General features: G+C 45.5%; 1 protein-coding gene across 1 annotated transcript; it reads left to right on the top strand.

Annotated features, from left to right (window-relative positions):
* On the top strand, window positions 1-13493 carry LOC101774941. The gene is made up of 5 exons (XM_012847348.2): window positions 1-236; window positions 4705-6313; window positions 6459-6533; window positions 6642-6839; window positions 13227-13493. Exons 1-5 carry the CDS (start codon window positions 1-3, stop codon window positions 13491-13493), a joined length of 2385 nt encoding a protein of 794 aa, XP_012702802.2.

Genomic DNA, 13493 nt, shown 5'->3' with positions numbered 1-13493 from the left:
ATGGAGCATGCAGCTGCTAGCACGATGGCCGATGTGCATGATGAACGCCGGCTACCCGAAGCGAGGATTAACCACAGCATTGTACTGCGGTGGGCGTTCATCGACAAGGCGATCAGCGGCTTGGGGAAGTTGGCACTTGCTTGGGCCACCATCGTTCTGCTCGGTGGATTCTCCACCCTGATAAAGCAGAAGGACTTCTGGTTCGTCACCATCATCACCTTCTTGGAAGCCACCAGGTTAGGAATACCCAAAGCTACTACGTCACCGATCCTTAATTACATCGCTGTATGTTTTTTTTGAAAGAAAACTGCGCTGCCTGATCTTTACGTGAGTACTTGTTAAATACAGTAAAACGTACACTAATTGGAGGCTCCTTCGTATTAATCCTCACAAGATGCATAAAAAAGATAAATCCAAGAAATTATCAAAAAACTATAAACATTAGACTATCAATTTGGTAGACTCCAATCATTTTAGGGGGTGTTTGGATACGAGGTGCTAGGTCATATCGGATGTTCGGATGCTAATTAGGAGGACTAAATATGAGATAATTACAAAACTAATTGCACAAATGAAGTCTAACTCGCAAGACGAATCTATTAAATCTGATTAATCAATCATTAGCAAATGATTACTGTAGCACCACATTGTCAAATCATGGACTAATTAGGCTTAATAGATTCGTCTCGCGAATTAGACTCCATCTGTGCAATTAATTTTGTAATTAGACTATGTTTAATATGCCTAATTAGTATCTAAACATCCGATGTGACAGGTGCTAAACTTTAGCAGCCCGCATCCAAACAGGCCCTTATCCAATGGATCTATTATGTTTCTAAGAAATTGCCCAGCTCTGCCTTGTAGAAATAATCTAAAGTAATTCCCCAACCTATACTTATATTACCCACTTGTACCATTACAAACATAACCTAAAGTAACACACTATATTTGTATCTAAATTACCCATACACGTCATTATTAAAATTACCTAAAGTAATCCATAAATATGCATATAAATTACCTAGATCTATCACTATAAAATATATCAAGGGTACACCAATATATGATTCTAAATTACTTATTTGTGCTATTTTTAATGTAAAAAACACTAACTTTAGGTATACATGCATAATGTGTATAAGCATATAGATCAATATATATACATGTATGCAGGAAGTGACAATACCGGTTTCTATACTAAACATATGAGCTAAAGGTTTATTAAACAGATGTCAAACACATAGGGAGCTGCAATCAAAGTGAGAAAAACTTATGAATGTTGATGAAAGAGTGTATAGAGTAATTGATAACTAAAGTGTATAGAAAGAGAAGTACACATATTGTGTTACACTATTTAACAAATGAGGGAGAGAGCTAGGTAAGTAATTTTGGCTACAAATCGTGGGGCATAATTTTTTCATAATTTTTAATAATTTTGTCTTTCAAAATTAATTTCCCATGTAGGAGCATCAGTTGAAGAACTAGTTAGTAGTATTAAACAAATTGAAATAAATATAACAGGTGTGTAATATTTTTGAAACAACTATTGAAGAAAAATCTAGGTTTTAAATATATCAATATTGGTGGTCAAGACCTTGAAACGATAGTTATATGGGAGGGAGTAATAGTACAGGTGGCTCATGACTCTGAGCTGCTCATGATCTACATATTTGACGAATGGCTCGCGACCATGGACCATCTATAATATGCATTTAATAGATCGAGCTTGTTTTACCTAAAAAATTAAGCATTTGTTCTTCAGATTAAAAAGGAATAAGGCTACTCTTAGAATGCTGGAATCTTAGTAGAAGTAGTTCAATCTTTTCTTATGATTATTAATTGGAGAGTTGTTTTAGAGCCTCTACGTTAATCCCAGGAGATGCACTAGCAAAACAAGACAAATTCAAGGTAGAGTCTAATTATCACTGACAATAATAGCCATTCAGTCAGTTCAAAAAAATTTCCCAACTCTGCCGTCACAAGACCAGTAAAGTAACCACATAAATCTATATCTAAATTACCCAACTCTACCATTATACAATTACTAAGGGATCAAGAAAATTAAAAAGTGTTGACTACAAGTTGTGGGGCATAACTTTTCCGTGAATTCTTAATACTTTGTCTTTAAAAATTAACTGCTCGTACAGGAGCATCAATTGATGAACTTGTTAATAGTATTAAACACATTGAATAAATATAACAAGTGTGTAGTATTTTGAAACTATTATTAAAGAAGAATTTTGGTATGCCGTTTTCAAAAGCTAATTTTAATATTTAAATATTGGTGGTCAAAACTAAAATGTGTTAACTACACACACCTTGAAACAACATTTATATGGGGGGGGGTGGGGGTGGGGGGTGGGAGTAATAGTACAGGTGGCTCATGACTTTGAGCTGCTCGTGATCTGCATATATCACAAATTGTTCACAACTATGGACCATATATGATATGCATTTAACAGAACGGGCTAGTTTTACCTAAAAGATTAAGCATTTGTTCTTCAGATTAACAATTTACATAACCCCCTTTTTCTTTACCATTTGTATGACTCCTTTAGATTAAAGGGAAATAAGGCTACTATTAGAATATAATGCTGGATTCTTAGTAGAAGTAGTTCAATATTTTCTTATAATTATTAATTGGAGAGTTGTTTTAGAGCCTCTAGGGACAAAAGGTGGGATCTTGTATCCCGGGTCTCCCAGGAGGCCCTCACACGCGCACGTCACAAGTCACAAGTCACGCGATTTTTCACGCGAAATATGCGCATGCGCGCTGCGTGGGATTCGAACCCACAACCTCCAGCCTCGCGCGTAGCTTCCTTGCCATCCCACCTACACACCACATCTAACTATGTAGGGGATGCTATCCTTTTGTATTAACTCGTGGGGACCCTTTTATCCCGGTTGGAAACACCAACCGGGATAAAAGACGGGGGGTTTATCCGGTTGGTGTTTCAAACCGGGATAAAATGCCTCTCAGGATCTTTTTTTCACACTAGCCTTTGCAACCGGGATAAAAGGTCCCGGTTGGTGAGCCCCCCACCAGTGACCGAGCTTTAGTCCCGGTTGGTGAACCTTTTGTCCCGGGCTAACTTTAAACCGGGACAAAAGGGGGCGCATCGAAAGCTAATTATCTACTAGTGCCCATATGTAAAAAAAAATGTAAAAGCATTAGCTGGTGAGGAGGAGCTAATGGCTTGTGAAAAGAAAAAAAGGAGGAGACAAAGGGAGGAGGTAAGAAGATAAAGGACTAAAATGGCATTTTATGAACTTTAGCTCCATCCATTAGCCATGTCTCTAAATGGAGGTACTAATGGGTGGAAGTGCTAAACCTAAACTTTATCAATAGCTGATCCAAACAGGTCCATATTCTCCTGTTGCCCACCTGCTAGGCACATAGGCCGTCTCAGTCTGCTCAACAACTCCACCACCTAGTCCAGCTTCGTCAATCGCCCCATCAGTGCACGCATGGGCATGTGTAAGTGTCTCTAGGACTCCGTGTAGGAAAAAATGGACGAAATGATCCTCTGCTCATCTCAATTGTTTGAAAATTAGCCCCCTAAGACAAGCCACTTGCTAATCTCCACCAGTGGAGTGTCAATTGGATCTACTGAGACAAACATGCAAGATCACATACGACACCAAAGACACGATCTTTATTGACGAGGTTCGACCGAAGCCTACAACTACGACAATCCTTCCCAATAGCACAACACTGGCCGCTTTAGGATCCTGACATCATACCGCCTCCCATACGATCGTGTCACTATATCGTCATGGTTACAAGACCCTTCTCTCATATTTATTATGAGGAGACCTAGGTTATAAATTTTGACATGAACTCTATCCAATACTGCTAACTACAACTCAGTTCCCTTGTAACCGGACTCGTACAAATATTCGACACAGTTGCTATGATACCAATTGTTAGGTTTAGTCCCACATCAGAAATTGATGGTGGGAGAGCACAACATATAAGGTGGGGCAGCCCTCACCCATTAGGCTAGTGTTTTGGGTTGAGTTAGGCCCGGGATTTTTTGTTTTTGTGGGTTCCAGTGGACCTAGGGCTGGTGGGGTGCCGGCTCGTGGGTACAGAGGGTCGTGCTGGAATTTGCTGCGCACTCTAACGAGTGGTATCAGGGTCAAAGGTTGGGAAACTTGGAAAATCTTCAAGGTCACATAGTGACGGGGGAGATCATGAACGTCTCCAGAGGGTCACACAGGTTGTGTGTGCCTGGAGAGTTGGACTTGGGACTACGATAATGTCTTTTGGGAGATCACATGTTTTTCTTCTGATGGAAAAGTTGGACCTGATGTGTGATAGGGAAGATTGTTAGGTTTAGTCCCACATTGGAAATTGACAATGAGAAAGCACAACAAATAAGATGGGGCAACCCTCACCCAGGCTAGTATTTTGGGTTGAGTTAGACATGATGCCTTCTTGTTGTGGGCTCTAGTGGACCTGTGCCTGGTGAGGCGCCAGCTCGTGGGTGTAGAGGGTAGGGCCGGAATTCGCTGCATACCCTAACATCAATTACTCGCAGAAAGTAGCTACATCACATGTACCCATGAGGGTGGTAGCATATATTTAGCAGGGTTGTAAAAGATACTGCTGCACTTATCTTTATCGTTGTTTTAATAAATATAATATCACTTTTGTAATGAGATTTAATAAATACAACTGCACGCTTTGCAAAATAGCAGGCTTTTCAGCAGTGCTGTGGATCAAGAGGATACATTCATCCTCAACGCACCGGAAGTTGTGGCAGCACTGCCGGAGAAAATCGAGGCCATGGAACATGGAAGCTGGCAAAGGCACCGCCCTAGCAACCCGGAGCAAGGAACGATCGTCGCATCGTTCCTAACCTCCAGGCGCTGCTGTAGCTGCCGGATCTTCTTCGCCAAGATCCTCTCCACGGGCTTCACCTTTGCGCAGTTCGCCGCGGGCTTCACCTCCATCGTCCTGGCCGCCCTGCGCCTGAGCCGGCAGGACTACGTCGGCCCGGCGGACCAAGGCAGCAGCGACCACAAGAGCATCAGGGGGTCCCTGAACCTCTTCTACGGGCTGGTGCTCGCGCAGGGCCTCGCCTCCTTCCTCGCCGACACCATGCTTGCTGCCGATTACATGCAGGTGAGGAAGCTTAGCATGACATACCAGCTTGGCTCTTCAGGGGTGCAGATTATCAGGCGCTACATGCTCGATACCTACATGAAATGTTCCGGTGGGAGCGTGCGCGAAGCCATGAACATGGACATGGTCAGCTTCGCCATGGAGATGGCAAGATCAAACTCGGTCGCCGACCGCCTTGTCGGCGTCCGGATCCTTGATCGCATCCTCAGGGTGGACAAGTACAGAGGGTTGGCATTGATGCGGCTTCGGGCTTCCTCTGACACAGTGGCAAATTTGGTCAGTATGCTGGGACTGAAGGCCAACACCAGGGAGGAAGAGAACACTCGAGGGCATGCGGCTAACGTGGTGTTGTGGCTCTCCCCGGACCTCCTAGTTGAGAGCTTCCCAGAACTGCTACAGATGGTGTCTTCAATGCTTACTATGAAGACAACGACAGCGGCGGTGACGATCACGGCCCGGGTAAATCCCCAGAGCTCTAGCAATGTGAGCATCGAGCTCACATGGCTTGGTGTGAAAATCCTCAAAAAGATCATGGACAATCCGGACAATTGTAAGAAGGTGATGGATGACGATGACCAGTTGATGTCAAGCATTGTGGACCTTACAGCTGTTAGTGATGACAGCAGCTCAATCTCATGGTCTCCAGTAGTAGAAGAAATCATTGTGGAGGCAGTTCGGGTCTTGCACAAGCTGGTCAGAACTACAGGCGACGCCGGGAGGGCGCTTAGGTGCAAAACATCTGAGAACCTCCATGTTATCAGGAACATCAGAAAGATCCTAGAGCATCCTCAGAGCCATACAGAGCTACTCACTGAAGCAATTGGTGTTCTTGCTTGCTTAGCTTTGGATGAGACAGGAAAGCAAGAGATTGGGAGTTCACCTCGAATCATTAGGAAGCTTGTTTCATTCCTTGTTGCTGAAACACAAACTCCATCTAATAGAGTGGAGCTAGCTAAGTCTGCTGTTGAAGCATTAGTTATGCTTGGCGTGGACAGCCCAAGCATTGCCTGGAGGATCCTAGAAGAACTGAAGCCTGAAAACGTACAGCAACTCGTGGAGACGCTCTCTTCTGACTCTACAGAGCTCAGAACTATGGTTGCAAAACTCTTGGGGAGTTTACGTGTGAACTCTAAACCAGAGCATGCTCATTATAACAGGAAAATCGACAGCCAGCTACCTCTGGTAAAATTCACATCAACCTTTATTTATGTTTTTTAGTGTATACAACTATATATATATTAAGGTCTATGCACTTTGTCCTTAAATTTCTTATTGTGAATTACTCCTTCAACTATATAGTACTCTTACAATTTGTCATCACATACAGCTGCTGAATGTAATCAAGTTAGAAGTGGAGAAAGTAGAGGCCCTGGGTTCTGCTGGAGAGCTGCATGCCCGTAATGTATGGAGTTGGTCTCTGCAAATACCTATTTTATCCTTAGCTGTCTAACTTTATGTTTCTTTTTTCAAAGAAACTCACCCTGAATATACACTATACATACCCATGCAGAATTTGGAAGAATGGAGGACCAAGCAGGGCGCACTACTGGAGAGCATTGTCGGTCTCAGTGTTCAGATTTGCAAATTCATTCACGCAAGCGAGTATGGCGACGCCCTCCGGAATGCCAACCTCGCAGTGGATGTGTTCATGCAGAAGCTTAGAAGGATCCTTGATCTGTACAAGTCGCCAGAAACTGAGTTCCCAGGTGTAAGGCGAGTTACAGTCGAACTAATCATTTGGATGGTGCGGCGCAACAGCAGCTACGTCGAGGCTTTCTTTCGGTATCAAGTGGATAAGGCGGTGAAAGAAGTCGCAGAAACAGAAGCGAGACTTGAAATGTTTAAGATGTTTTGCTGTGGTGTTGGAGTCGTTAAGCACAGCCAATCCATTTCTTCTCTTGTTGGTTCTGCAGCTTTTGCTCAAGCTAGCACTGGTAGCACGTTCCAAGGCCAAGTGTCTGCTGAGCACACAGCACCAATTGCTTAGTTGCAGGGATGGATGATCCACATTGTAAGCCAAAAGTGTCACCTCTTCTTAGCACAACAAACTTGTGTCTCCGCCCATAGATCATCAAAAAGCTTTCATATACTAATCTTATGTTTGGTTATTGTAATCTAAACTGGAACATAAGCATGTTTCATAATAAAGGTTACTGTGACTAGCACTACTCGTTTCTAGACTTTGAGATTATCTCTTCTTTTCTTCCTGAACCATGCATCCATGTCCCCTGCTCCCTGTTAGAGAGTGAGAGCACATGCACGCTAGCTGATAAATTGACTCCCTTTATGTCCACTAGATCTACCGCTTCCACATCTCCTTGCCCCCACGAGAGACCAATTTGATATGTGCCTTGGTGTGATGAGTGATTGCCTAAATAATTCAATTTTTTTTCCAGTTGTATCCACATTTCATATGTGCCCGTTTATGCTAATGGCTAACTGGAGATGTTGTGTTGTGGTGTGGCTGTGTAAAAATATATCTTGTGTGTTATGTCTATCAGCTTGCATATGCAGGTGTTGGGTAAAACATGGTAGTAGGTGGCATGAGGTGAAGGTCAACGGACTGTGAGCGGTGAAGGATGGATATAGGACTTGGGATCGAGGGATCCGAGGAGTCCGCGTGAAATCATGGTGATCTACATCGTGCATATGAAGTGCAGAGTAACTAGTGATGGAGACAATATCTATCAAGTCATGGAGGAAGGCAATGGCAAGTTCAAGAAGGCTTGTTGTGCACGAGAGTGCAAAAGATCATGAAGGCATCATTGCATTTGGCGGAGGCCAAACACACACCAACATGGTGTTGGCGCTCATTAATGATACTGTTTTACCCATATTTATCTTAAATAATGACATGAATCTAATATCATAACCATTGATCATACCTAATAATCGGACCATTTCGCATATGCATTATATTTTGGAGGATATTCTATTTTTGCAAAAATTTGGACTATAATGGAGCATAATTGGATGAGGTCCGGAACCAGTGACGGCACAGAGAAAGATGATAGCTAGAGGAACAAAAAGAGCCCAGGCTGATCAGCCTATGGAGCCCAAGTCGATCAACCTAGGTGCCCAAGGCACCCATTCGTGCTCATCTTTGGCGAGCAATTCTCCAGGATGACTTAAGAACCAAGTTTTTGAAGATTTGGCAAGTTGATCTGAGAATCAAAGTAAGCAAGTGAAGATTTGGAAGGTTATTAAGAACTATTCTTGTCCTGAGTTTATTGTTGAGTCAGGCCCAGATACAAGCGAAGAGAAGACTCCAGAAAATCAGAGAAGACTTGGAAACAGAGACACGACAGGCCAAATGGAAGGGCCAGGCCGATCGGCCTAGACCCACCCAAGCTGATCAGCCTAGGCCATTCCTAGCCCGGTCGACTTCCCATTTCTACCACAGCTTCCCTAAACTATAAGTAACCCCATTCTCCATCGCCATGAAGAATACATTCAACACATCTGTCGCCAAGCAGCAGAGAAGCAGAGGAGCCTGAGGGACACCATTCCGGAGAGCAGAGGGCCGTGTAGCTGTCTAGGGATTAGCCAAGCAAAGCCCTAGGTGACGTGGTATCCCTGAGAGGTAGATCACTTGCAGCTATGCCACACCTTCGATATGGAAGGAGTTAATGAAGATCAATTAAGGGCAAGGTTGTTTCCATTCTCTGTAACAACCCACTTTTTAGAACATTTAAAAATACGAACTTTTTTAAAATTTTCTTTAAATTAAACACATTTCCTTTTCTCAAATATTCAAAACCATTTTACAAATAAATCTTGCATAAAATATCAACATGCGTGTTGCATTTGATTGTTCTAGGAATATTTCTCTTGATGAAACTCTTCCTAAGATAATACTTGAATTATTCAAATATTAAACCCATCCAAACCCTATCTAAATTCCTTCCAAATATTATTCAAATTCTTGGCCCAATCTATACCCAAACCCCTCCAAAAAGTTCTATTTCTATGTTTCATCCAAACCCATGCCTTAAAACCTATTCCAAATTTGGATTTAAACCCTCTTAAAAAAATAGAAAACCCATTCAAACCTAAACCAAGCCGCCAACCACCCCTTCAGCCTACCTCCACTTGTGGCCCGCCTCACCCCGCACCCTCCCACGCCCGAGCCAGCCTAACACACCCCCGCAGCCCACTCGCGCCGACCCACTCCACCAAGGCTCACTATCGTGCGCACAGCCCAAGCCTACCCTGCTCGCTCGTCGGCGCCGCTGCCGCTCCTGCACGGTTCCCTCTGCACCACACCACCATGCCACACCGCATGGCGCGCCACCACGCCGGTACACTCCCCCTCGCCTGCCTTCTCCCCCAAGCAAACCCTCTTCCCTCACTCGCCCCTATCCCCGTCCTGCCAACCTCTGCTAACAGGCCGCCAGTGCCTCCCCCCACCTCCCCTCGCCGACCGTCATTAATGTCGGTGGCAGAACACGTCCCTTCTCCCTTTCCTTCACCGCCATGGTAGCCGACCATCCTTATCCATCGGTACGATGTGGCTGCTTCCCGCATGCCACTCCAACCTATAAAAGGCCCACCTCCCCTTACCGGAGCCCCTCACTCCTCCCCGAGGCGAAGAGGTGGGCGGTGCCACTATCCCCTAGTGGCCGCACCTCTTCCCCTCTCTCGCTCCCCCACGACTCCGCAGATGGATTCCCCTTGAGCTTCTCTTCCGCCTGGTGCGAGTGTCATGGCCGGCGATGAACCCTAGCTTGATTTCGGCACCGCTTTGGCAAGTTCTGCGTTTGTGGCAATGGCGCTGCAGTGGCGGCACCCCTCCCTTGCTGCCAACCACTACACCTTCATGTCCCGTCTCCCCTCCGTCACGCCCCTCTCTTCTCTTTAACCTGACGTACGGGCCCACTCAGCCCAATGCCATCCCTTGCCATCTACCCCACTCCCTCCTCCCTCTGTGCGCGCGGTGCACGTGGACCTCCCCCCCAGCCCGTGCCCCAGGTGCACAGCCTAAGTCCACGGGCTCACAACACAGTAACCCGTGGACCCTGCTGCTTGCGCTAGCCATCCCTAAAATGCTACGTGCACCCAACCTTGTGTACCCCAAACATCATGTAGAGACCTTCCCAATTTCCAAAATTTCCAAAATTTCACCAAAAATACTAGAAAATATTATAAACCTATCCATGTATTCTTTCCCATCGTTCATCTCATACAAGCCCTTTTTAAAATATCCTTCTCTCACATAATAGAAAACCCCTTTTAGTGTACGCTAAAAATAGCATTTTCATTTATTTCACTTCCAAAAACTCTAGGAAAATTCCTAGAAATACTATAAAACCATCCAAACCTATGTCCATGCCCATCTTTTGTCACCTTGTCCAGGCTCCGCCCTAGTGGCCAAAGTGAGTCTGTCGAACAATCTCTAACTTGTGACCCGCTTGATTTTGCCTAGCTCTACCTGCCGTGTGACTAGTCCATAGCACCAAGTTAGGTCGAAGCGATGTCTATCATGCAAACTCTCAAGCTCTTAAACCTAACATCAAAACACCACCCAGCCGAACCCAAGTCCATGGAAACTTGTTGGAGCTCCACCTGCCAAAGGGCTAGGCCCCGGGTGAAGCCAAGCTCGTTGTACAAGTATCCTTACCTTCGATTGTATTCTCACATCACCCCGTATCCGATACTCACATCCACACTATTCCTAGGATCCATCCATCCCGTTATGCTGCTCGGCCAAAACCCTAATTAGTAATAAAACCTAGTCATTATAATACCTAACCAAAACCCTAAGAAACAATCAGTAATTTCATGAATTATTTAGAAATCTATTAATAAACCATTCCTCTCTATTTTGGGAATTATCCCTAGGAATTAGATAATTCCCACAATGTCCATCATCCTCTCTCTTTCTTTACCCTTAAGCTAGAGATTGATTGTTAGAATTGTTTGTATGTTTGCATGCTTGTTTGAGCCAAGGGTACGTCCAACCAGAGACCTAGAATCCAAAGGTCAGGAGCCGAAGGCCCAAAAGACCAAGGCCACGTACGAAAATGTTAGCCTGACCAGGTGTCATACATACATCTATGGACCCACCAGGAGGTTTGGGTAGACCCAAATATGAGGCTGGACACCGCGATGCAACTGACATGGAGACCATGGCGTAGGATGGTGCAGTCTACATGGAAAGACAAGAACTAGTAGAGGATTAGGAAAGTACTTGTTGTAATAGGGTAGGCTTCTTCTAGTTGTATGTGATTAGTATTCTTGTAACCAACCGACCTGCAACCCTGCCCCCGACTATATAAGGTGAGGCAGGGACCCCCTCCAAAGCAATTCAATCCAACCAACACACATGATGTAGGGTATTACGCAATCTAGCGGCCTGAACCTGTCTAAATCACGTGTCCGTGTTTACCTTCGAGTTCTTGATCTTAACGAGCTCCACCAACAAAACACTACCTCGAGCACCCTCCTCAGTAGGTTGCTGGGTCTAAACACCGACAGCTGGCGCTCTAGGTAGGGGATCTCGCCAAGAATCCACTGGCGAACTCAATGGCACAAGTCATCATCAAGCCAATCGTCGCGTTCGAAGCAGGCGCGACATTCATCTTTGGTTCTTGGGTTTGCATCACATATGGCGCTAGAAATTTCCGCCACCACATTATGCAGACCTCGGAGAAGAAACAACAAACCATGAAGCTCCAGCGCCAAGCTCTGGAGGATCTCATTGAGAATTTTTGCGAATTTTCAATTTCTAACCTAGTCAGTGGCTGGGGGGACGAGTCCAAGTACAACTTGACTTCTTTCGCCGGTCGGATTGACTTGCACGAGCCGGCGCATAAGTCATCGTGCGACTCGAATTACCACCAGAGTCGATTCCTGTTTGGACTCCGCAACGCGACCACAGTTTATTAGGCAGTCCTATTCATATCACAATCCGATACGGATACGATCGACGACCTCGACTTCTACTCGGATCCGGACAAGGAGACTCCTTTATCAGCTCCACAGTAGGGCCTGGTAATCACATGAACTCCTCAAGGCAGATTCATCTACTGGCCCAACATGAAGCCACCCGCTCTTGCCAAGGATGATGATTCGCGTCTCATCGCCTACCTCGACACTCTCCCATACCAGGAGGGAGCTCCTCTATCACCCATCTACGAGAAAGGTGGCACCACGGAGGTCATCACTTCAAGCTTGGGAAGCTACTCTCCAAAGTGAGAAGTCTTCGCCGTCGTTGCTGGACAAGAGGACAAAGAAGAAGAGCGACGGGACAGAAACTCGTGACATGAGCGCCACCCAGATGACGTCTCATGGGATGAGCTTACTGCCAACATTATCGAAGAAGAGACCAAAGCTAAAAAAACTTGACGACAAGCAAGAAATGCCGCAAGAGCAGAGTGCCGCCACCGCCTTGGAGCGGATCTACCAATCCAGAACCTAGATAACATCTTTGAAGTAGTTTACACGTGTCACCATCGTAATCATCTGGCTACCGTCGCGTCTATTGATCTCATCACCTGTATGATGCCCCAAAACAAGTACACTAGATAGGTTGCTAAACTGGCGGAACTCGCATATGAACAACTCAATCAGTAGAATCCGATACAGTCAGTCCAATGCTCTGCATCCCTATGAAGTCAACATGGTAGCAGTCATAGAGGCCCTCCATCTAGACCATGTCAACTTAGAGGCACTAGACCAAGCCAAGCTGGAGCTGAAGGTAGTCGGGTAGGATCCTCAGGAGGCCGTGGCCACCGTGGGGCTAACCCAGAGCCTGAATGCCCAGTAGGAGACCTCCATAACAAGACCAACACTAGCCGCGACGCCCGTACCATCATCGATGGATGGCACCCCGAGTGCGAGCAAGAAGTCAAACATCTAGGGGATGGTACTGATGGATTCTCCACCTTCTCTAGACGTGTGAGACTCATCCAATGGCATCACCAAGTACGATGGCAAGCAAGACCCAATCCAATGGCTCTGATTCTACTCACTGTCAGTACAATCAGCTGGGGGAAACGACGACACCAAAGTCGTCTACTTCCCCATCTACATGGAGGCAGCGCCACTCACATGGCTCAAATCATTTGACAAGAACTTCATTGACTCATGAAAGGACCTCAAGGTGGCATTCACCAACAACTACGCGGGGGCAATGCAACGTCCTGGCAATAGGATCAACTTGTCTCAGGTCAAGCAACAAGAAGGCGAGACCCTGCAGAGCTACTTACACTGCTTCTTCGACAAGAAGGCCACAATCATGGATGTCATGGAGCGCGACGTCATTGACTGCTTCCAAAACAGCCTCCACGACCGCCGGATGTTTCAAGACTTCGGCAGAAGACGCCCCGCTGATGTCAAATCTCTCAAGATCATGGCATAG

The sequence above is a fragment of the Setaria italica genome, chromosome VII (genome assembly GCF_000263155.2).
Source record: "Setaria italica strain Yugu1 chromosome VII, Setaria_italica_v2.0, whole genome shotgun sequence".
Taxonomy (NCBI): domain Eukaryota; kingdom Viridiplantae; phylum Streptophyta; class Magnoliopsida; order Poales; family Poaceae; genus Setaria; species Setaria italica.
This window is presented reverse-complemented; position numbering and strand designations above follow the sequence as displayed.